The sequence below is a fragment of the Pteropus medius genome, unplaced genomic scaffold, assembly GCF_902729225.1.
Source record: "Pteropus medius unplaced genomic scaffold, Ma_sr-lr_union100, whole genome shotgun sequence".
NCBI lineage: Eukaryota > Metazoa > Chordata > Mammalia > Chiroptera > Pteropodidae > Pteropus > Pteropus medius.
Genome location: NW_024344253.1, coordinates 5,565,151 through 5,589,155, shown reverse-complemented (window position 1 = coordinate 5,589,155; position 24,005 = coordinate 5,565,151). Strand labels below are relative to the sequence as shown.

Here is a 24,005-nt window from a genome sequence, read left to right as displayed (position 1 = left end):
GAAGAACAAAGAAAAATGGATTAATAAAAAAGCTTTAGAAATACTCAAGAAATTAGTTTGTAATTTTTTATACTTTGACTCATTATCTCAGGGTCAATTTCTTTGCCTTTAAATGTGGTAGTTAATTTGATTAATTTGATTATTTTCATTGTTTTACTCATGGAAAAAGAATATAAAGCATGCCTCTAGGGTCTTCTTCCATGCCAGCTGATGGAACTCCTTTACATCAAAGTTTTTCTTTCTTTTGTCACAAAATTGAGTTTTAACTATATGATTCTAATAATGAGTATTTCAGATAGAAAAATACACCTATAATAGAGACCTCATTTTTTTCCCCAAGTGAATGATTGATTATAAGCTCGCTTTCATACAAAGTAGAGCTTCCGGCCAAATAACACAAATGGCAATTAATAAAAATTACCAATGACATATTTATGGTCGAAAATACAAACAGTGAATATGTGAATATTATTCTTTATAAAATAAATAAAAGAGATCTTTGAAAATTGATTTGGAATACTCTTTCTTTCATCATGAGAAGACATAACAGCAACTTCTTTTCTAATTAATAAAGTAAGCAGTGGTATAGGAAATTTCAGCACTGGGGCAAAGTTGGGGGTTATCAGATAGTCATTGTAATAGTCTGTAGAGTTAAGATATGTGTCCTTCAAAATCTCAATTTGAGACCTTTAATTTAAATGTCTGAGAACTCTGCGCATGTGAACTGAATAGGAGCTAGATTTGCAAATTCTGTCTGCCCTCTTTAGAACATCGGCTGTGGGACAATTACTTTGCAAGAAAGTTTGTGTATATTGATCTTTATCTTCATAACTATCTGGAAATGGGAGTATTTAAGCCCAAATTATGGATTAGGAATTAGAAATGTGAAGTATTTAAATATAATCACGGAACCAGTAAATGATGTGAAGCTGAGAGCTCTTGTCTCTTTTAGAATGAAATGGGCTTTTCCCACTATGCAAAATGGCCTTCCCCACTCATTTTCAAAATCCTACTGACCACTAAGCTGCATCAAAAGGATATTTTAGTTAAAGGGAGGCATATGCTGCATTAAAATATATTGACCACAATTTTAAAAATTAAAATCAAATACTAAAGTTACTGTGCCTTTTTCATATGTAATTTGTTCATGTATGCAATCTCTATTAATGTTAAAAGCCCATTTTAAAAACTGCTATTGAATCTGATTTACTCGGAGTGGATTCTGATTATTATTACATATACATGATTTATCTATACACACATCCTGAAGGTAGTAATAGCATTTCTTTCTTTAGCAGCAGTCATTAACAGAGAGGGTACTTAATTGTTAGTTTGTATTTATCCATTTCAAAACATATATCATTTAAGTTCCGCTTTTTTAGAACACTAAATCTTTTTTAAATGTCATAGCTTAAATATTATAATTAAAATGTTAGTGTAGTTAGAAGCTGACAATATGCAAAAGTTGTGCTGTAGGAATTGAATGATTAATTAAAATTTGTTGTAATTTATTTAGTCCTATATGAATAAATCATTTTCTGAAAATCTTTCCCATTTTACACGATTTTTTTCTGCTGATTTGCATAAATATAAACTTGGATGTCTCTGTGACTTAAAATGTATAAAAGTATATACACATATTTACTTTTTTTTGCTGTGATAGCAAAGTTTTGATGACCTACTTGTTATATAGCAAAGTCGTATTGATAAATTACTTTAAAAAATTAAAATACGTGTCAAAAATATTTTTAATTAAAAATTAAAATACAAATTAAATAAATACTTTTTAGTTTAGAGATATCTGTTGATTTATATATTTATCTATACAGATATGGATAGATAGATTAGAACTGAATAGTAAACATTCATTGATTGCTTTCTTTGTGACATACTTTACTTAATTTCCACAACATTTTAATAATTTCCATTTCATAAAATATCTTTCCACTGCGTTATTTTTAGCGGGTGCATAGGATTTTACTACACAGATGTTTTGTATTTTATTTAAACAGTCCCAATCATTGCAGGAGATTTTAACATTTTCTGATTACAAATAGTGTTCTGATGAATTGACTTAACATAATATCTTTACATACAAGCATACGTCTCACCTCAATATTTTTAGAAGTGAAATTGATAGTCTCCTAAAATTCTTTGAATTTGAATCCATGGTAGTCATAGTTATAATAATTTTATTATTTTACAGTACTGTGTGTAATAGAATTTGGAACGAATGGGTCAAATATGGAAGCTCTTGGTGTTGGCCAAGATATCACTGATTACACACATGCACATATACCCCAGATGAACATTTGAACATTTGAATGAAAATAATCTCATCCTTCACATATAAGGCTTATTTTACTTATGTCCCAGGGTAGTAAGAGAATCAAATTGGATATATAAGGAAAATTATTTTTGAAAAATAAAACCCACAATTGAATATACATTGTTAATATAAAAATATACGGGTAATTTTTGTCTAACTATCTGAGGTATATTTATGCTGTTCATTTAACTAATATATTTATTTAATAAATACTTACTAAGCACTTATGTAGATCTGCCCCCATGCTGGATATAGATCTGCCCCCATGATAGTTAGTGGGGCAAGGGAAATACAGTCTGCCCCCTTGAATTTACAATCAAATTAGCCAAGTATCTAATAGCTCTGATTTATAACATCATAAACTTTTTTTTATTAGTAAAACTGCATCGTGTGATAGGAAAACTGATCATAAACTCTAGCTTTAGAAGGGGTGACTAAAAGAATATCTTCGTATATTCTGTCCTTACAGTGCCTCTTTAAAGAGAGAATGTATGGGCCACAGATTAAACAAAAGCAGAAAATACAAATCTTTCACCAAAAATGGTACTTAAATATTTTTAAAATGCTAACTGTGTGTTTGATATTGTACTGGTTCCATGATCCTGTTTTCTAACTTTAAATTTCACGTAATCATTGAGCTTTAAGAGAGTTGCATCGAACTTTGAATATAGTTTGAACAATTATTGTAGAAAAAGCTTAATAGAGTTTTCTCCTCATTTTTTAAAAATCCGAATTGTTATTACTATTTGAATTTGATATGATGACATATCAAGGCCACATAAAAAATTCAAAAATAATAGAGTGATCCAGGAGTAATTTGGAAACTTGGAATTTCTGACTCTTTGGCCTTCTCTTCTCAGGAGGAACTTTTCCAGAAGATTTTTCAATATTATTTACAGTAAAACCCAAAAAAGGGATTCAGTCTTTCCTTTTATCTATATACAATGAGCATGGTATTCAGCAAGTCGGTGTTGAGGTTGGTAGGTCACCGGTTTTCCTATTCGAAGACCACACTGGAAAACCTGCCCCAGAAGACTATCCTCTCTTCAGAACTGTTAACATCGCTGATGGAAAGTAAGTAACACGATAATCCAGTGTTTTGGCCATGCCGAAAGCAATTCTTTTATTTAATCATTCAACAAATATTTCAAAGTGTGATGCAGTTTTTCTAGGGACTGGGGATATAGAAATGACCAAAACAGTAAAATTCCTAACCTTACATAGTTTACAGTCTGGGCAGACAAACAATGAACAATAAAAAAATTACTAATCAACAATATATCAGGCGTTGGGTGATACGTGAGAGACACAGAACAGTGAAGAGAACGAGAATGGTGGTGAGGGGTGCAGTTTTCAGGAGTGAGCTGAGGGAAAACCTCACTAAGAAGGTGACAGGTGAAGGCAGTGGAGTGCACGTGATGCTGATACTTAACAGCATGCCTTTCCAGGAGGAGGAGAAGCAAATGCAAAGCCTTTGATTCCAGGTGTGGCTGGTTTGATCTAAGCAATGTCAAGGGTGCCAGCGTGGCAGGAGCAGAGAGGCATTATGAGGATGGAGAAGCAGTGGAAGGCCAGATGGTATAACGCATTGTAGGCAGTTATAAGCACTTTGCACTTTGTGTTCTATTCTGAGTGAAATGAGAAGTCACTATAGACTTTTTAAGCAGAGGAATGATCTCATTTGACTTATCTTTTACCAATCATCTCAATATTGATTACCAATGAATATTTACCAATCATATTAATATAGCATAAAGAACCTTCTATAATACTTGATATGTGCTATAGACTTTCCTAAACACTTTATACATAATTAACTCACTTAATTTTTCACAACTTTTTGGAGAAAGTAATGTCAGTAACCCATGTTATAGATAAGGCAACTGAGGCACAGAGAGTTTACATAACTTGCCTGAAGTCATATATTTGGAAAGTGGTAGAGACAGGTCATATCTTTAGGAAGTGGCCAAGACAGAGTTTGAACTCAGGTACTCAGACTCTACCATAACACTACATCCTTCTGGAAATCATGCTGAATTCTGTGTTGTGAACACTGTCTTTCATTTAGGGAGCAGCTAAATATAAATAAATGCTTATTAAATTTACTTGGCATTTTATTACTGAATCTAGGCTTCTCAAAATAGATTTATCTGAGATATGATATTTGGTTATAGTCATAAGAAGGAAATAGCAGTGCAGATAGGGAAAAAATATCCCCACTTAGTATATCCTTGTCAGGGACATGGAGAAAACTTTTTCTCAGTGCCAGAAAACACGAGGCTTTCACAACTAATGTATATTATTATCCTTAATACTTAATATGATAATAAGTCTATGAATGAGAATAAATCAGGGTAAGGAACATAGGGCATACTGTTTTAGAAGGGCAATTCGAATCTTTGATATGGTTGCATTAAGCAAAGACATGTTGGAAGAGAGTGAGTGAGCCATGTTGGGATACGGAGAGAGGGCATTCTCGCGGGAGTGGAGAACACGAACAGGGAACAAGGAAGCAGCGGTGTGGTTGGAGTGCAAGGAGTCAGGAACCAAAGAGCTCCACACGAGGTCAGAGAGGGCGAGGGGACACTTGTGAGGCAGAGTAAGGACATAAGCTGTTCCTGGGACTATTCGATGGTTTCTAGCATGACAGAGACTTGATCTGACTTATGTTTTAAATGGTTACTCTGGTTGCGTAAGAGTGGACGCAGAGCCAATTAGGGATCTAGGTGAGAGAGATGGCAGCTTGGATGAAGTTAAGAGGCACTGGATTCTATATGTACTTTGAATATAAGAACTCACATGATTTTCTGATGATATGAATATATAGTATGAGGGAAAGAGAGTAACTAAGAATGACTCTAAAACTAAGTGTTAACTTGGTGTTGTGAATATTACATATGATACCGTAGTTTTGACACATCATTATTAACAGAGCTTAAATTAATTCAACAAAAATAGCGAATTTAGAGCCTTCATCAGCTTTTAACGATTGAAATCATTTTTATTTTCTGTTCATGAAAAGCACATACCTACAATAGTGAGAATGGTTTAAGTTAAGACATGGGCTTCTTGGAATAAATGTGTATAAATTTTACTCTCACAGTATTAAGTGGTTCCTAACATAAATCTTTTCTCAATTCAAACCGAGCAGATGCCTATGCTAGTTGAATGTGCTTTGGAAAGACCAAAGATTAAGTGTATATGGAAATATACTTGGTCCTCATCAGTAGCCATGCCAAGTCACATGAAACAGACATTTTAGGAAGGCTCCTGCAACTTTTTGGGTACTTTATTTTATGGATCAATTCCTAGACAAATCTGGAATATTAATCTAGCACTTTTCCTTTGGAAAAAAAGTAAAATATAAACCAGAGTGGCTTGCAAAATCCAAGTGAGCTTCACCTAGTGGTTTTGTTAGCACCAGGTGCTGTTAATAAAACCCACCATTTTAGTTTGGTCAGGGTGTGTATGTTTCCAAAGGCTGACCATATCTCCCCAGGAAGCCTGTCATCACTGTCCTGAATCAGCTGGAGCAGTAGCTTCAGAGCACATTGAGACTCTCACTCCACACATGCACTGACTATGCTTTCTTTTGGTGCTCCTACTTCCTGCCAACCCTGGAAAGAAGGAGAGGTATTGTGTCTCAGTCTTGGATCCTGCCCACAGTAGTGATCTATAACTGTTTTGAAATTAAAGTGGAAAAATAAAAAAACGAAAGCACTTGAAATAAATGTGAATAAAGACAGAGAAGCACATTGTGCTTTACAATTAGAACGTTCAGGTGCTCCAGATGGAGCAGTCATTCAGGTAGTAGACAGACCCTTTTACAGTCAATCTCAAGGGAGCTCCCGAGCAATTTTTTTCAAAAGTGAAATTCCACTTTGGAAGAAAGCATTTACGTACTTAGAAACTATTGCTTACCCCATATCCCGCCCCTAATCTCTATCAGATACCCTCATCAGGACACAGTGAGGTTAAGCTTTTGTTGCAACAACACAAAGCGAAGCAAAAGATGGGCCCTTCCTTATCAGCACAGAGAGCCAATCATGCTGTGCATCTTACAGGGCTTGCGTCCTTTTGAGTACCTAGACCTGCTCTGGATAAACAGTGATCACCGGTCCACTGATTAATTAATGAGCCTACATTTTGTGCAGGTTCAGCTCTCTTCACAATTTAAAATACATTCTATTTTAATGTGAATAATGGTTCGGCAACAATGTCTTTGAAACTTACAAAAGAATTACATGGCTTTTTTAGGTGGCATCGAGTAGCAATCAGCGTGGAGAAGAAAACTGTGACAATGATTGTTGATTGTAAGAAGAAAACCACAAAACCACTTGACAGAAGTGAGAGAGCAATTGTTGACACCAATGGAATCACGGTTTTTGGAACGAGGATTTTGGATGAAGAAGTTTTTGAGGTAAAAATAAATCAACCTTTATTTTAAGCTGAATATCGTTAAATCAGATGAAGTGAGTTCATAACAGTAACAATCAATACATGCTAAAAGCAAAGTTTAAAACTCTAAAGAGTGACCCACTTTCTTCCCCTGTGGGTGTAGTGGTGATGTTTTCTATTGTTCAGTAAGAGAAAGAGTAGACAGTGGTGACTGTAACGCCTGGGAAATGTTTTCTGAGATTGGTTGATTTGAACACAGACAAGCTTTTCTCCTGTGAAGGGCAAATAACTACTCTTAGTACTTTGTATTACTTTCTTCAGAGAAAAGAACATTTTCTTCACTTCCTACTCTGGGAGATTAATTTAGAGAACTATTCAAGTCAGAGATTCTGCCTTTCTTTGTTCTTTGTGAACGTTTCTAACATAAAGTAGAGATTATATTGCAAAGATGAACCTTTAAGTTTTTAAAATCACTTTTTTAGTAATGTGAAGGTCATGATAAAAACTTTCTTCCAATTATAATTCCCCAATTATGGTAATCATATTCTTTCTTTTAATCCTTCAATTATTGGCCCTTATGACTCATGCTTTAATTTTTAGACAATTATCAACATTACAAACAGACCTGGGTTTTGACCCAATAAAGGGATGCACTCCTGAGACGTTATTTATTACTCTTATGATTTTTTTTACATTTTATGAGTAATTTATTTTCCAAAGTGTAACAAAGTAGTGTAAAATAATACAGACTAATAGACAAGTTTGACATTGAAGATTGGCTGTATTCTGTTGATGTGCAAAGATATGTTTATATATCCCACATATGTAAGTACACATATATATCTACAAATACGCACAGATAGTATGTAGTTTCATAAAAAGAACAATATAAATTCAGTGTCAGTAGAATTCCTGTAGTTACATACATATGGCATAATTTTAATAATAATTTACATTTGTGACATTTTCAGATTGTTTAGGATTCTATGTGTTTTTTCATTTTCTCTACTAGTGTTTACCCAAGCCTTTGACTCTAAACAAAATGTTTTAACATATTATATTATATCTAGTGAAATCATAAGCTGATTAAAACCATATATAATAATATGCTCTCAGATCTTCTAAATATTTATTAGGTGAATCAATACTATAAACAAATTAATTTCTATCTCATGAAGATTTATTTTAAATTTAAAGTGTTTAGAACATAAGTTTCACAGGCTAAATTTATTTTTGTGATGCATATACAACCTTATTTTCTAGGAACATAAATGAGTAATATGGAAGAACTATATCAATGGATGGTTTCATTTCATATATTAGATTAATCAGTTATGCATAGTGACAGAGCCTGTGGAATTTTTCATTAAACAATAGAAGTTAAGAGTAGAATTTATTCATTATAAATGACTAGAATATATAAAGAGGAAATAGAAAAAATATGAATACATTAATTAATATGAATGAAAGAATTAATGAATTCTTAAAATTTACTGGCTCTGAAAGATAATATTTGATATATGTACATGTTGATTAGGTTTCTTTTTCATATAGTTTCATAGCATCAAGAGTTGTATATTTACCTGAACTTACTTCTAGGTTAATATTTAATCTCTTGTACTCTCTCCCCACCACCCCTGCCCGACTGTACTCCCTATTCTTTCCCATATACTACACTCTCGCTGGGGTCCAGCATAGAGTTTTTGAATTGTAGTTTCAGACTAGCACAGTAAGTTCTTTTTTAAAAATAAATAATTTAACCTGATGTTACATATTTAAAAATATGTAATAAATGCCTCTGTGTTTCAGAGATCGATTACAGTATCAACTCCTAGAATATGTAAAAATAATTTTCTAAAATATTACCATGTGTTTTCAACTACTGCTAATTAAAATACCTCTGGCCAAGAGGCTTCTAGTAAATTACCAAAGGCAGAAGTACTAGAAGCAAAGGTTATGATTATTTTCTTTGATTAATTCTTAACTTTCTAATACCATATACTACATTCTAAATCTTGAAATAACTCCAGCTGTTTATTTGGGAAAACTTAAACCATTAAGAAAAATAATTTTTAAAAGACTCATTAATGAAACTTTTAGTGAGTATGACAGTGAGTAACAAAAATAAGTTTATTAAGCTGCTTTGCATCTTTAGTTTCATGAAGCCCCATGGATCTTTAAATAAGACATTTATTTAATATGAAATTAAATTACTTTTGAACAAATAAATGAATGCAGAACTTTCACTAACAGATTTATCTTGTACTATCTTTGACCAATTAAATAGGGAAACTATTTTTATTTAATAAAATATCGAGAAGACTTTAGAACAAGAATCTTTGAATTTGATGAAATTTTGTATTTCTCTAATTCAAATATTCAAGCAATCCTTACAAATAAATTTCAAGTCTTATTTCCTAAATTGTATTATTGTATAGGTATATAAAATTTCAAAATTAATTTAGTTTTTGTCACTTGAAAAAAGAATATGAAGAAAACATATTATTCAAACATACAGAATTTTAAATCAAAATAAAAACTTGAGACTATTTTTATAAAATTAGTTCATCTTATCTGAATATGATGTTAATATAGATTTCCTTTTAAATTTACTCAAATATTTTTTCTTTCATTTTGGTTTGCATTATGGTACCTATTTAGACTTTCGATTGTTTGCAACTGAATGTGTAGAAATTATACTAAAAATGACAGAAGATATGAATGGTACTATGTATGCATCATTTTAGCATTTGATAAACAGTTGTAATAATGATGAAAATTATATAAAAACACAAATGATTCATTAATCTGAAAAAGGGAAATGTCACTTCTTTGGAAATAGTGTCATTCTGATTTAAATGCAGATTTGTTTAGTGTATATAATTTCATCTACCTACTTCCCTACATTTATGGAATGGTACTATTATGGCAAAAAATGCTAAACATGGCCCTATTCGAATTGCACTCTGAAGACTTTTACAAATTCAATATTAAACAGATAAAATGTTTTTAAAACATGAAAATGTTTTTAAAAGTACGACAAATTAGTTTATATGAAAATGCCAAAATAAATATCTGGACCTGTAATTCAGATTATATGATTTCAGTATAGCAGAATGAATATAAGAATTGATTCTGGAATGAGAAAAATCTGATTTTTGAACCTCAGCATCTAGTTTAATTATGTTTCTCTGTGTAATTACTTTCCGTAAGTTTTAATTTCTCATTCTTCAAATGGGAATAGTAATGTAAATTTTCTCAGAAGTATTTATTTTAAAAATGAGTTTTTGTATGCAAAGTGGTTAAAATACTGGAAATATACGTATATGTTATATATTATACGTTGATTATGTATTGATATGTAGTTTTCTTAATCATTGTTATAATTTCTGTTCTTTATCATCTCACGACTATGACATATCAAATATTCTTATACTTTTTTTTATTATTAGCTTCAAGTATCAGTACATTGGTTAGACATTTATATAATTTATGAAATGATCTCCTGACTACTCTTTCTTTCCTCTGAAATCTGATTAAAGGCTCTATACCTAGCCATTACATTACTGCTGGTTGCATTCTTATACATTTTTGATATGAGTGAGCAACAGTGATCCATATTGAAAGATCTAAGTGGTCTCTTCGTCTTGTAAATAAGATACTTTGTTCCTGGGCTGCTGCTTGTTTGTAAGGTGCCTTGTAGAGATTGGCGGTAGCACCTGGGTATGACATTAATGAATGGACCATGGTCTGAGTGAATACATTCATGCAGGCACAAAACATCCAACCAATCCTAATCAATAACCTTAGTTTATTTTACCTAGATAATATGCTTCAAATGTGTAGGAAAACGACATTTGAATAACCATATGCCTGTATTCACTACCAATAAAATCACTTGGCTTTTTTACTAAGCAGTATTCCAGTATATGAATAAACCATAATTTGTTCATGCATTCATCTTATTAGTGGACATTTGGATTGTTTCCAGATTTTGGATACCACATGTGAAGCTGCTGTGAACATCCATGTATAGACGTTGTGGGGGTGTTTATTTTTGTTTGTCTTAGTTAAATACCTAGAAGTAGAATGTCTGGGATTTTTGGTAGGTGCATGTTTAACTTAAAAAAAAAAAAAACTGTCCAACTCTTTTCCAAAGTGTCATTAATCATTTTACCCTCCAGGGTGAATGAGAGTTCCAGTTGCTCTGCTTCCTTGCCAACTCTTGATATGGTCAGTCTTTTAAATCATACCCATTTTAGTGGTTATACACTAATATTTCATTGTGGTTTTAACTTGCATTTTCCTCATGAATAAAGATACTAAGTGCTTTTCCAGGTGCTTATTGGCCATTTATGCATCTTCTTTTGTGATGAGTCTTTTGTCCATTAAAAAAAATTGGTTGATGTATTCTAATTATGGCATTTTAAGAATTTTTTACATATCCTTCATACGCTTTGATAGCTATATACGAATAATTTTTCCAGCACGTGGCTTGCCTTTTTATTTTCTTACTAGTGTCTTTCAAAGTGATGCTTTTCATTTCGATAATTTTATTTATCAATTTTATTATGTTTTATACTTCTTGCGTTCTAAAGAACCTTTACCTACACCAAGATAATAAGGATTTTCTCCAGCTATCAGAAATGTAGTTTTAGGTTTTACAAGTAGGTCATGGCCTACTTTGAGTTTGTATTTGTGTGTGGTATGAGGGAAAGGTCAATGTGGATTATTTTTACATAAGGCTATCCAGTTCATTTGGCATACTTTATTAGAAAGACTTTCCTGCATTAGATTGCCTTGGTTACTATGACAGAAATCTCAGATGGCATTTGTTTATTTTCTTTTTAAAATTATTTATTAATATATATATTTTTTTTAGAGCTCTTTTTAGGTTCACAGCAAAACTGAGCAGAAGATGTAGTTTCCATATACCCTTGTGCACACACACACACAGGGCCCCCCACTATCAACATCCCCACCAGAGTGGTACATTTTTTGCAATAGATGAACCTACTCGGACACATCATTATCAGCCAAAGTCCATAGTTTACATTAGGGTTCACTTCTGGTGGTGTACATTCTATGGGTTTTGGCAAATATATAATGACATGTATTCACTAATGTAATATCTTATGAAGTAGTTTCATGCCCTAAAAATCCTCTGTGTTCTACCTACTTATCCCTCCATCATCCCCAAACTCTGGCGACCACTGATCTTTTTACTGTCTCCATAGTTTTGACTTTTCCAAGATGTCATATAGTTGGAATCATGAAGTTTGGAGTCTTTTCAGGTTGACTTTCATTTAATGATATGCATTTTTGTTTCTTCCATGTCCTTCATGGCTTAATAGCTCATTTTGTTTTAGTGGTGAATAATATTTCATTGTCTGGATGTAACACAGTTTATCCATTCATCTACTAAAAGACATCTTGGTTGCTTCCAAATTTTGATAACTGAATAAAGCTTCTACAAACATCTCTGTGAAGATGATTTTTTTGTGTGTGTGTGTGACATATTTTCAGCTCCTTTGGGTAAATAGCAAAAAGCATAAACTGGCATACTGTCTTTCAAAGGGGTTGTGCCATTTTCATTCCCACTAGCAATGAGTGAGAGTTCCTGTTTACCCACATTTGGATGTTGGCCCTTCTAATAGGTGTGTAGTAGTCTCATTGTTGTTTTAGTTGGCATTTCACTGATGACATGTTAAACACCTTTCCAAATGCTTACTTGCCATCTGTATATCTTTTTTGGTGAGGTGTTTGTTAAGATCTTTGGCCCATTTTTCAGGTTCTTTGATTTCTTATCATCGAGTTTTAAGTATTCTTTATATATTTTGCATAACAGTCCTTAATCAGATGTGTCTTTTGCAAATACTTTTTCCCATACTGGATTGTCTTCTAATTCTCTTGACATTGTTTTTCATGGAGCAAAAGTTTTTTTATTTTAATGAAGTCTAGCTTATCAGTTATTTCTTTTATGTATCATGCCTTTGACATTGTAGCTAAAAAGTCGTTGCCATACTCAAGGTCATCTAGGTTTTCTCCTATGTTATTTCTAGGAGTTTTGTAGTTTTGAATTTTACATTTAGATTACTAGATGTAATAATTTTTGTAGTTAATTTTTGTGAAGGGTGTATACTCACTTTTTATCATGTGCGTGTCTATTTGTTCTAACACCATTTGTTGAAAAGACTGTCTTTGCCCAATTGTATTGCGTCTGCTTCTTTGTCAATCAGTTGACTGTACTTACGTGGGTCTATTTCTGGGCTTTCTATACTGCTTCATTGATCTATTTGTCTTTTTTTTTCTCCGCCACTACCAGAATGTCTTAAGTCTTAAAGTTGGGTGATGTTTGTCCTCTGACTTTGTTCTACACACACTTTCAATATTGAGTTGGCTATTCTGGATCTTTTGCCTCTTGTTATAAACTATGGAACCACAAAATAATTTCCTGGGAATTTGACTGGGTGTTGAATCTATAGATCGAGTTGGAAAAAAACTGATATCTTGACAATATTGAGTCTTCCTATCCATGAACATGAAATATGTCTCAATTATTTAGTTCTTTGATATCTTTCATCAAAGTTTTGTAGTTTTTTTCATACTGATTTTATACATATTTGTTAGATTTAACCTAAGTAATTCATTTCTTAAGTGCTAATGCTGCCTGCACCAGGATGGCCGAGTGGTTAAGGCATTGGACTTAAGTGTTAATGCAAATGGTATTGTGTTTTTAATTTCAAATGCACTTATTCATTTGCTGGCATATAGGAAAGCAATTGACTTTTGTATATTAACTTTGTGTTCTGCAACCTTGTTATCATTTCCAATTAGTTCCAGGAGTTTTGGGGGGTTTTTTTGTCTATTCTTTCAGATTTTCTACATCGAAAATCATGTCATCTCTGAATAATGACAGTTTTATTTCTTCCTTCCATATCTGTATCTTTTATTTCCTTTTCTTGTCCTATTGCATTAGCAGTCTGATCTGTCCATTTCTTGTAGAAAGGTATTAAAGTCTCCAACAATAATATTGGATTAACCTATTTCTTCTTGGGTTAGTTCAGTTTTTGCTCACATATTTTTGATGTTCCCTTCTTAGGCACATACACTTTAAAGGTTGCTATTTCTTCTTGGACAATTTACTCTTTTATCAAACAGTATCTTTGTTTCTGCTAGGTAATTTTCTGTGCTCTGAAATTTACTGTCTTGCTTTCTTTTGTTTATTGATAGCGGGGTATACCTTTCTTCACCCTTTTACTTTTAATCTATGTGTATCTTTATATTTAAAGTAAGTTTCTTGTAGACAATATATACTTGGGCTTTGTTTTTTGATTCACTCTGACAATCTCTCTGGAGCTTTTTAAAAATTTATTCTGAATATGTGGATGTGTGTGTGTGTGTGTGTGTGTGTGTGTGTGTGTGTGTAATTACTTCTATAAGGAGATCTTATGACTTGCATGCAGAAATAGACCCATATATCTACATGACAGTATCTTGTATTAGCAGTTGTTGTATAAAACAATTTTTTTCTTACTGTAACAGTTTAGAAGTTGTCAGGTAATGGGCTATATTTGGGGCTTTATAGATTAGTATTATTTCATATTTAGTAGGATTTATGGTTCAAAATGTTTTTAAAAACTCCATGTACCATTTAGGGTGAATTCAGATTTCAGGGCTCTATAGACAATCCAAAGTGCCAATGTATACAAGATATTGCTTGTTTTCTAAATGGAACTTTGCTTTTTTTGATTCATTTCTCTACTTTTGACTACTGCATCACTGTATTATCTTCTGCCAACAGCACACAATAAAGTGTCACACATTTTATTTTATCACTTCTACAAATTTTATATCTGTATGGATTACAGTGGTGAAAGGTGATACTTACCTTTATTTTTTTCCCTTTTCAGGGTTTTTGTTAGTCTGTAGCAATTTTTTTAACTTCCCAAAGAGTAAACCATCTTGTATTGCATTCTTGTTGTCATATCTTTATTACCATGTTGTTTTATATATATATATCTATTAATGTATAGTTTTCTCTCATTAGACTCTAAATTCCTTGAGAGCGTGATTTATTTCCTATTAATTTAGGTGATCCAGCAGCAGCATCAAGCACAAAGTTTGGTACTTGTGTTCATAATGAAGAGTAGGAAAAGGATGAATGAGTGCTATACCTGGAAGTGGGTTAAGGCTTTGTTAGAAATGTCTGCAAGGAGAAGGGGCAGGGATCACTATAGGAAAGCATCATTTGAACGTTAGGTGTCTATTAAATAATGCTCATTCCCTGTTGAAGCAGAATAAATGCTATATGCCAAACATTGCGCTTAAATAATTAATATAGAGAAATAAAGAAATAATTGTAATAAGATACAATTGTGTCCATAATAAAGACATAGAAATGTTCAAGGGAGGGAATAACAAGTATATCCAAACCGATGAAAAATAAAAGAACAGTTAAAGATGAGGACATATGTGCAAAAAATGAAAATTTGGATTAAGCACAGCAAATCTAAGAAATGTAATTTTGTTTGGGGGCCTTTGGGAAGGGACATGGTTGGGTGTGTTAGAGCTCACTTGTGGACAGTCTTTTACAGTATGCTGAGGAGGCTGAACTTTAAACCAAAGGCCATGAGAAATTTCTTTAAGTAGAAGGAATAAAAATTCATATTTAAAAAATATTCTTTTTGTGGCAGTGAAGGAGTTAGGGTAGAATTGTGACCTCGTGAAAAAGAAAAAAGATATGGTATTTTGACACATTACAAAAGAAATGGAGAAAAGGGTCTTGCTTTAGGATACTGTTTAAGATAGAATTGACAGATCTTGGGGACTGATTGGATGTCTGGGGTTTAGGGAGAGAGAAACTTGATACTTTAGATTTCTAGACTGATATACAGATAGTAAATAGGCGATATTTCCTTCTTCCAAATATGAAGTGTTTGGATTTTTAGCTAAGTTTAAAAGGCTTTAATTCTCTCTCTCTTTTTTTAAATGAACTTTTAATGTGCTTTTAACAAAGCTTTAAATTGATTAAAAGACTATAGGATTATCTTGGACAAAATAACATCTTTCTATACTTATTGACTTTTATAGTAAACACAGAGTTAATGTAATATTATTATTAGCTCAAAGGAGTATAATAAGAATGTGATAGATTATTTAAAGTATTATTTAAGCAAGTATTTTTTTTGGAAACTAGATCTCTTTAAGGCATGGCCTCATTCATTTCTGTTTACAGTATGAGTATTTAAAGTACTTAGAAAAGTGGCAGGTATATACAGTAAGTATCACCTTAGTATTTATCTATTATTATAACTATTAGAGTTATCTGTTCCTTGAATAATTGCACGAAACTTTTATTTGATCTCCCTGCTTCTGTTCTTTCCCATCAGTCTATTCTCCAAGCAGCAAGCCTAGCATAGCAAGCTTATTCCTGTCAAATAACACTCAGCTGAAAGAACGAAGGTGTAAATGAACAATATCACCTCTTTGCATATGATCTTCTAGTAGCATTCCATATTATTTAGAGTACAAGTTAAAGTTCTTTCAATATTCTGCAGGCTGCTATGTGATCGTACCACACCCTCTGCCCCTGTTCTTTGACCTCATCCATGGATCTCCTCCCTCTTGCTCCCTCTGATCCACGGGACATTTCTTTCTTGAACACATCAAGCGTGCTCCAGCCTTGGCATCTCAGCATGCACTAGTCCTTCTGCCTGGATGGCTCCCCCCGAATATCTGCATTTCTTACTTCCTCAGTCTTAGATACCTCTGTCTCAGTGTCACTTTATCAGTGAAACTTTTTCTGATCACATTTGGTAATATAGCATCCTACCCTCTGACACATCTCACTTTTCAGCTTTGTATTCTTTACAGCACTTAACACATTCTAATGTACTACATTTTACTTATTTTCTCTTCCCTCCTCTCAGATATAAGCTCCAAGAGGGCAGGGTCTTTGTGTTGTTTCCACAGTGTCTAGAATAGTGCCTGAAACTTATTACTGTTTACATGAATGAATGAATATATTTTTTAGCACTTACTAATACAAGGGGTATAGATCGCCTATGCAAACAAGGGAAAACAGGAGGCAAGGTCTGCTGCCTTAAAAAAAAAACATTTTATTTATTTATTTGTTTGTTTGTTTATTATTTTTGGTAGGATGGAGCAGTGGTGGTTATTTTTCAGTAAGAATTCTTGATGGAAAGTATAAGATTAATGTGCACTTTTTGTGGTAGTGTTTTGTTCAACTTTGGGCATTTTCTCTATGACTTGGTAAATATTTATTGGATTAGTAGTACATTCAAGTAACATAGGAATTCTACTCATTTTCTTAAAATTGATTTCTTAAGCCGATTTTGAGACACTGTGAAATATAAAGGCTAAGTGGGTAGCAGTTCTGTCTCTGATTATGTGATTTTCCTCATTCAGTTCAATCTGTGATGCATTTTTCAGTTAAACCAAAATTCTAAGCATTTTGGCAGCTTTCTTTTTCCACACAAAATAGTTGAGAAGAATCGTTAACTATATGGAATGTTCGAAAAAAGAATTGTGATGCGAGCTAATGCTTTGGCTAATCCAGAAGTCTGAGTAGACAGAAAGCATAGGCTTTCAATTAATCTTCTGATACTGATAGTTACTTCTTTAGATTTTTACGCCATGTTTAAAATTTAATGTCAGTATTGTACCTAAATATACAAATGAAACCTCTACCAAGACCCATCGTACTTTTAACAAAGCTCTGATATCAAACACGAACAGAAGTTTTAGTGTCCAGCGGGTACCTTGTGGAAATACTCTAGAATTTTGTTAAGCTATTTCTTTTACAGTAGCACATGCTGGAAACTGCTTAGCTAACTGTATTTTTTTTTCTCTTCTATTATATTTTTCCTAATAGGTTTTACTTGTAGAATAATGACTTTAAGTCTCCTGAAACTCAACTCTTTTGGAATTTGTTTTTAGGACAATCACAAATGGATTCTCCAGCAGCATTTTTAAAATTTTAATGCCTATATAAACATTGTCTAGAATTTTGGCACTCAAAGTTGTATTCTTTAATTGTTCTTAAATACTATGATAATTATACCTTATATTTGTTTACATTTTACACTTTAAAAACTGCTTAAGTGCATATTATTTTTAAAGAATCTTCAAGAAATTCAAGACAAATAGTAAAATATTCTTAATTTCAGGTGTTGAAATAGAGACTCGTAATGGTGAATAAATTAATTGTCCAAGATCCATTTATTGAACGAACGTTTTTTGTGTACCCACTGTGTGAAGGCCTATTCGAGGAACTATAGAAAGCTTAGAGAACAAAACAGACAATTCCTTGCTCTCATAAAATTTATATTCTAGTGAATTTTACTGAACCATGTAGATTGGCTGATAAAGTAGAGGATTGCAGGCCATAAACTGTGTCTTTTGTCAATGTACTTTCCTGGCAGGTGACACATACTGATTATTTGAATACTTAAATTTAGTATATGCAACAAGGAAGATGCCCGTTGCTATTTTAGGGCCTTCAAGTTTATGGTCCTTCTCTAACTTCTCACATTCCCTGTGAGTTCACTCTGATTTCCAGCAGGAAACATATTTCTACTCAGAAATTTCAGAGGTGCAAACATAGAGGCTAAGGAACTTGGTGATGAGCATTTCTTTCTCAGAAGCTCAAGGACAAGGGGCAGAAATAGAGGTACAGAGCTCATTGAAAGCTGGAGCCCTGCAGAAGTGCTCTCAAGAAGTGGTCAGGGTACCAGACTGCTGTGACAAGCCAGGAAAGTGTCGGAGGAAACTACCCAACCTCCTTCTCATCCCACGTTCCAAACTCCTGGTGGTAACTTTCATTGTCTGTACTGCACACCACCTTTCAGGAAGGTCTTGATGATGCAGATTCTTTGGGCACAGAGTTGAGAGCGGAGTGTGATAATTAGGATTTGGTGAATACCAAGTATCTTTACATAGAAAAGAAAAACTAGGCACTTTCTCTTTAATTATCTCATATAATCTGGCTGTTAAATTTTTGTGTAAGTTACAACTAAAATTTATGGAAGAAATCCAATTATTCTCTGACATAATGTGCCTATGAAAAATTATTCCTTGTGCTAATGTGTAAAAAAGGAAAATAGTTTCCTTGGGAAAAAAATGTAACTGGTCTTAAAATTTTAAGATATACAGTGCCTCCTAAAGTTAAGAATGTTGTATAGCAGGTTTGCTTTTTCAGCAAAAATATTATTCTTTCTCAATACTCTCATTTCAATGAGAATTCTGGATTTCAATCTTGAGAGCATGCCCCCACCTTTCACTGTTTAATAGACATATGTATGGATGGTCCATATTCTATTGTCAGCAAAGTCTTCACATTGAAACTTAAAAACACTTTTTCAAAGTTAAAAAAAAAAAAACAGAAAAAGGTGTATCAAAGGTGCATATCCTTTATATGCATAATTTAAAAATCTTTTTAGGCTATATATTTCACAAAATGTCCAATTTTGATTGAATAAAACTTCAGTTCTCTGAAGGAAATGTGTCATTCATTGTTACATAGTAGAGAAGTACAACAGAGTAGAAATAAGGAAATATGTTTAAAAGGCTACTATTTTCTGGAACAGTATCATTGTATGTAGAACTAGAATAATAAATGTATAGAAATGTTACTACCAATGATTTCTTTTCATCCACAGATAAATATTTTCCCTAGACTTAAAATAAGAATAAAAAAGGTGAAATTAGTTTTTTAGAAAATAATCTCCAAATATCTGCTTCATTTGCTTGGGTTAGAAGAGTAAATATGCCACTTCAACTGTTAACCTCTTAATAAAATGACAAAAAATGTTTTCTTTTAATGTTCAAAAGATGATAATTACTTCTCTTCTTATATTGGATTAGGGGCCACTGCAATTACTTCATTTAACCTTAATTATCTCTTTATAGGTCCTATCTCCTATCTGATGTTAAGTCTTAAACTCATGAATTGGGCAGGCATGGAGGGGAGCACAATTTAACCCATAACATTATGTCTGGGGGAATTCATTTTGTCCTTGATTAGTGAAAGATGGGGACAGGTTTCTAAAGAAAGAAGTATGGGCTACAGATTAAAGCAGAATTTTCTACTGATTCATATTGAGTCTTGTAACTTGGTTTGGCTTTAGTCATCACAGGTAAAGGAGGGACATAATTCGAAAGTAAATGAAGGCAATTTTCTTAAAAGAAAAACTGAATTTATTCTGGAAAGAATCACTAATTATCATTTCACCTTGTAGACCTAAGAAGTTGTACCCCAATTTTTCTCCTTTTATTTTGTTTCCTGAGTAAGTGGCTTTGCCATCCTACCATTGCTCACTAAATAAATTACAGAATCACCTTCACTCCTCCAGTGCATTTTCCTCCGCCTCTCCTTGCCATTCCATCTCATGGCACCATCCCCATCCTCAGTCTCCAAATCTCACAGGTTTTTTTCCTAATAAATTTGGAGACTAGATGATTTTATTGAACAAAATTGCAGCTGTGTTATTGTTAGCGAACTAAAGGGGGATTGTTTACCTGCACGCATCAAAGCCAAAAGGAATATGAAAAGCAGTTTGCAGCAAAGAAAGTAAAGGTTTATTAAGGATACGGTTCCAAGCCCAAAGACATAGGTGAGCTAGTGCTCAAAGACCTGGTTCTTTAGAGGAACACTCTTATAGAGGAACACTCATTAGTCATGGTAGCTAAAAGAGTTGGGGTGTGGGCTCTCGGGGCTAGAGTAGGAGGCAGTTGATCATTGCATCAGGTCCTAATGTCAGTCATGGTGTCATTCTGTCTGATTTTGAAGGGTTGTGGCCAGTAGGGTTGTTCTGCCTTCTCAGATCTGGAGCTGAAACACAACTGAGGCCAAGACATTATCTTTAGTTTGACTGAAACTCTGTTTCTGTGGTCAACAGACCTGAGGCTTTGTTCCTAAGACTGTTTGGTGCTGACCAGAATCTGATGTCCTAGGGGCTTAATGATTAAGGGCGTGGACACACAGCATGAGCGAAGGTGGAAGGATAAGGAAGGAAAAGAAGTGAGTCATGGTGCTATTAAACTAGACAAGGTCAGTTTGCATCAGACAGAAAGAGGAAAAAAAACTCATTTTAAAGAAGTAAAGTTTTTGCACAGTTACTTATTTCCTCCAGCATCAGGGGAGATGGTGTTTCTTATTCTAGAAACTTGTAAAATTCAGAAAGATACATAGTCGATAGATACTTGGAATCTCCCTTTTCCAGATATTGTCAAAAGTAAATTATTCTCTTTGAATATAACACACAAGTTTTAATATTAAAAGTTTGTCTTTCAAGATTCACAATGGAATTGAATGCCTTATGGGATTGTACAATTACTAGGTGACAGATTGACATTCAAGAGAGAATATTTGAAATAATCTGTTTAAAAATAAACAGTTTATTTGCACAGTTATAGTTGAACATTGATTCATTGACCCTCTGCATTAGCTGTTTTGTTTATATCTGAGTTTCCTCTGCTGTTCTTGTGAACCTAATTTTTCCAAGGACATAATCCATTCACAGGCCACGTTATTTGATCACACGGAATTGAATAGTACAGCTGTTCAGAGCCTGGTTTTCCATTGCTCATTCTTAGGAATAAGCTGCTGTGTTACACAATTTAGTGGATGTTCAAGCTGGGAACTGACCTCAACCAAGCACTGGGGTGGCTTCACATAGGAGGAGTTGAATCTGAAAATTTAGACACTTAACTATGACACATTGACGTTTAATCTTAAAACATTAGACCAATTTTATACCACATTTTTTTAATAAATGTGATTTCTTATACATGCAAAAAAAAAAAAGCTGTATTTGTTTTAACTTTTGTATTTAGAGCATGATATAATTACATTCACAACACAGAAAATAGAAATAGCTAGGCCTTGCAGAGAGTTACTGTATTTGTATATAAAATAAAAATAAAAACCAGCCAAACACACATTGTTAGAATATGTGCATTATATTTCACTTTTGAGAGTAGGATATGCTGTGCTATTACTCATATAATTGGTCTAATAAAAATGTGGCAGGAACTTTTTGCAGCATGTGTGATATTCACAAGAGCCTCATCTGTATAGACAGGTTCTAATAAGTTTTCTTACATATGCTCTGCATCTCTCCTCCAGACTCATCCTATCTAAAGGCAAATACCATAGTATAGACCTAGCTGACACAGCTTTAAAAGGCAAGATAATTGCATCAACTCTAATCTTAGCTTTGTAGATCATGAGAGGAAGAGCAGGATGCTTTTTTCATAACTTGTATGCTATGGATGCCAATTTTACTTGGTAAACTTCACTCTTTTTCGGCTATGGAAATTTTTGTGACTATCGAATCTAAATATTTATAGTTCACTCAAACTGTCAAGACGCTTTTGTTTATCTACATACTGTCTCACAATGTGTCATATGATTAACATAAAACACTGTCAGATGCCTTCTGGGAGAAATAGTACTGTAGACTTTTAACTGAATTTTCCAGTTTCTTTCCAGTAGTATATTTTATGGCTGAATATTTAACACCTGAAATAGGAATTTATAGTGGAAAGTTGGCAGGATTCCATTTATTGAAGTTAAGTGCCTTAACTAGAATAGTAAGTATGTAGGAAACCATAATTCTTCTCAAAAACATACTATTTTTAAAATACCATATGCATATGAGATGGACAACTTTTTTGTTTCAGTAATAACTTCACTTGGTTCATTATATTTCCTGTAAGTATGGAATTATAGAATTTTTAGTCTTAGAGAAGACCTTACATATGATCTCTGAATGCATGCATTTTACAAATGATGAATCCGGATAAGTGACTTGCATAATTGCAAGTAGTTAATGGCAAAGCTGGGAGAAAATTCAGGAATCAGGGTTTTTAATTGAAACCCTTAATGAGGCAAGTACTCAGTGATGCACTCAATGATGCCTCGTTATTTTTTTTAAACAGCCTAATGAAGAATTCTGTGTTCAAATTTCTCTTTGTTATTTGTGATTATTTATTTATAATAATTCAGTTGTGGCTACTCAGTGTTCTAAATTGATCGGTTGGTGTTGTCAGCCTTAGAAATGAAATAATAAGGTCTTTAGCTAGCACAAATGAGTTTATTCAGAAAGCAGAGGACTTGTAATTCAGGACAAGCAAACTATGGCGAACCATATGCAAGTTTGAGGAAACAGAATTGCTTCTTAGTACTCAATGTTAGAGATTTAAAATGTTTAATGTCCATATTTTCATCAGGCCTTTAATAATAACTATTAATAAAATTCAGAGAAAGCTGGAAAACCTTGAAATTATTCAAGATGACATCAGATCTGTGAATCAGATTCATGTGCTCAGACCTACAGGGCCTTGAATTTCCAAGTCATTGAATATTATTAACTCAGACATTCTTCTGGGCGGGAGTATAATTCTGAATTAACATGGTTATGATCTATTGATTTACCTCCAACTAGTTTCATGTTGAATTAGACCCATGTGAAAATAGTCACATTGCTTCAAGAGCAGAATACAGTTGAGCCTTGAACAATGCCAGGTTAGGGTCGCCAAGCCTCTATGCAGTCAACTTAGACTCCCCAAAACCTTAACTACTCATAGCCTACTGTTTACCTGAAGCCTTGCTAATAACACAGGCAGTTGATTAACACATATTACGTATGCTATATGTATTATTTGTTGTATTTCTACAGTAAAGAAAGCTAGAGAAAAGAAAATTTATTAAGAAAATCGTAAGGTTCATCTGTGCATTTTTAAAAATTATATTAAATCTCCAAAAAATTTTCCAACATATTTATTGAAAAAAATCCACATATAAATGGACTCACCCAGTTCAAACTCGCGTTGTTTAAGGGTCAATTGTATTAACAGCAGATTTGTAAAACCAGTATGAGTTTCTCCCTCGAATCTGTAAGGCTGTTTTTAAAGATAAATGTAAATGATTTTTCTTCAGATATTTAAAAATAAACTACACGTTGTCTTGAATAAGTCTTGCTCTAAATATATGTGTATCTGAATATTCTGACCATATCCATGTTTGTTTCTTGGCAGGGGGACATCCAGCAGTTGTTGATCACAGGTGACCCCAAAGCCGCTTATGACTACTGTGAGCATTACAGTCCAGACTGTGATTCTTCGGCGCCCAAGGCCGCGCAGGCGCAGGAGCCCCAGGTCGATGAGGTGGGGACCATATGATTAGGGCTGGTTTCTTTATTGCAGTGGTACAGACATAATCTTTCAGTTTGGAGGCTTACCTCTACATATT

General features: G+C 33.3%; 1 protein-coding gene across 1 annotated transcript in view; it reads left to right on the top strand.

Annotated features, from left to right (window-relative positions):
- COL11A1 (collagen type XI alpha 1 chain) overlaps positions 1-24,005 on the top strand; it is a 169,884-nt gene that overhangs the window by 20,994 nt on the left and 124,885 nt on the right. Inside the window, exons 3-5 of the mRNA XM_039869598.1 lie at positions 3,190-3,403; positions 6,587-6,749; positions 23,792-23,920. Of these exons, the coding sequence (XP_039725532.1) occupies positions 3,190-3,403; positions 6,587-6,749; positions 23,792-23,920 (506 nt within the window). The remainder of the gene's footprint in view (positions 1-3,189; positions 3,404-6,586; positions 6,750-23,791; positions 23,921-24,005) is intronic.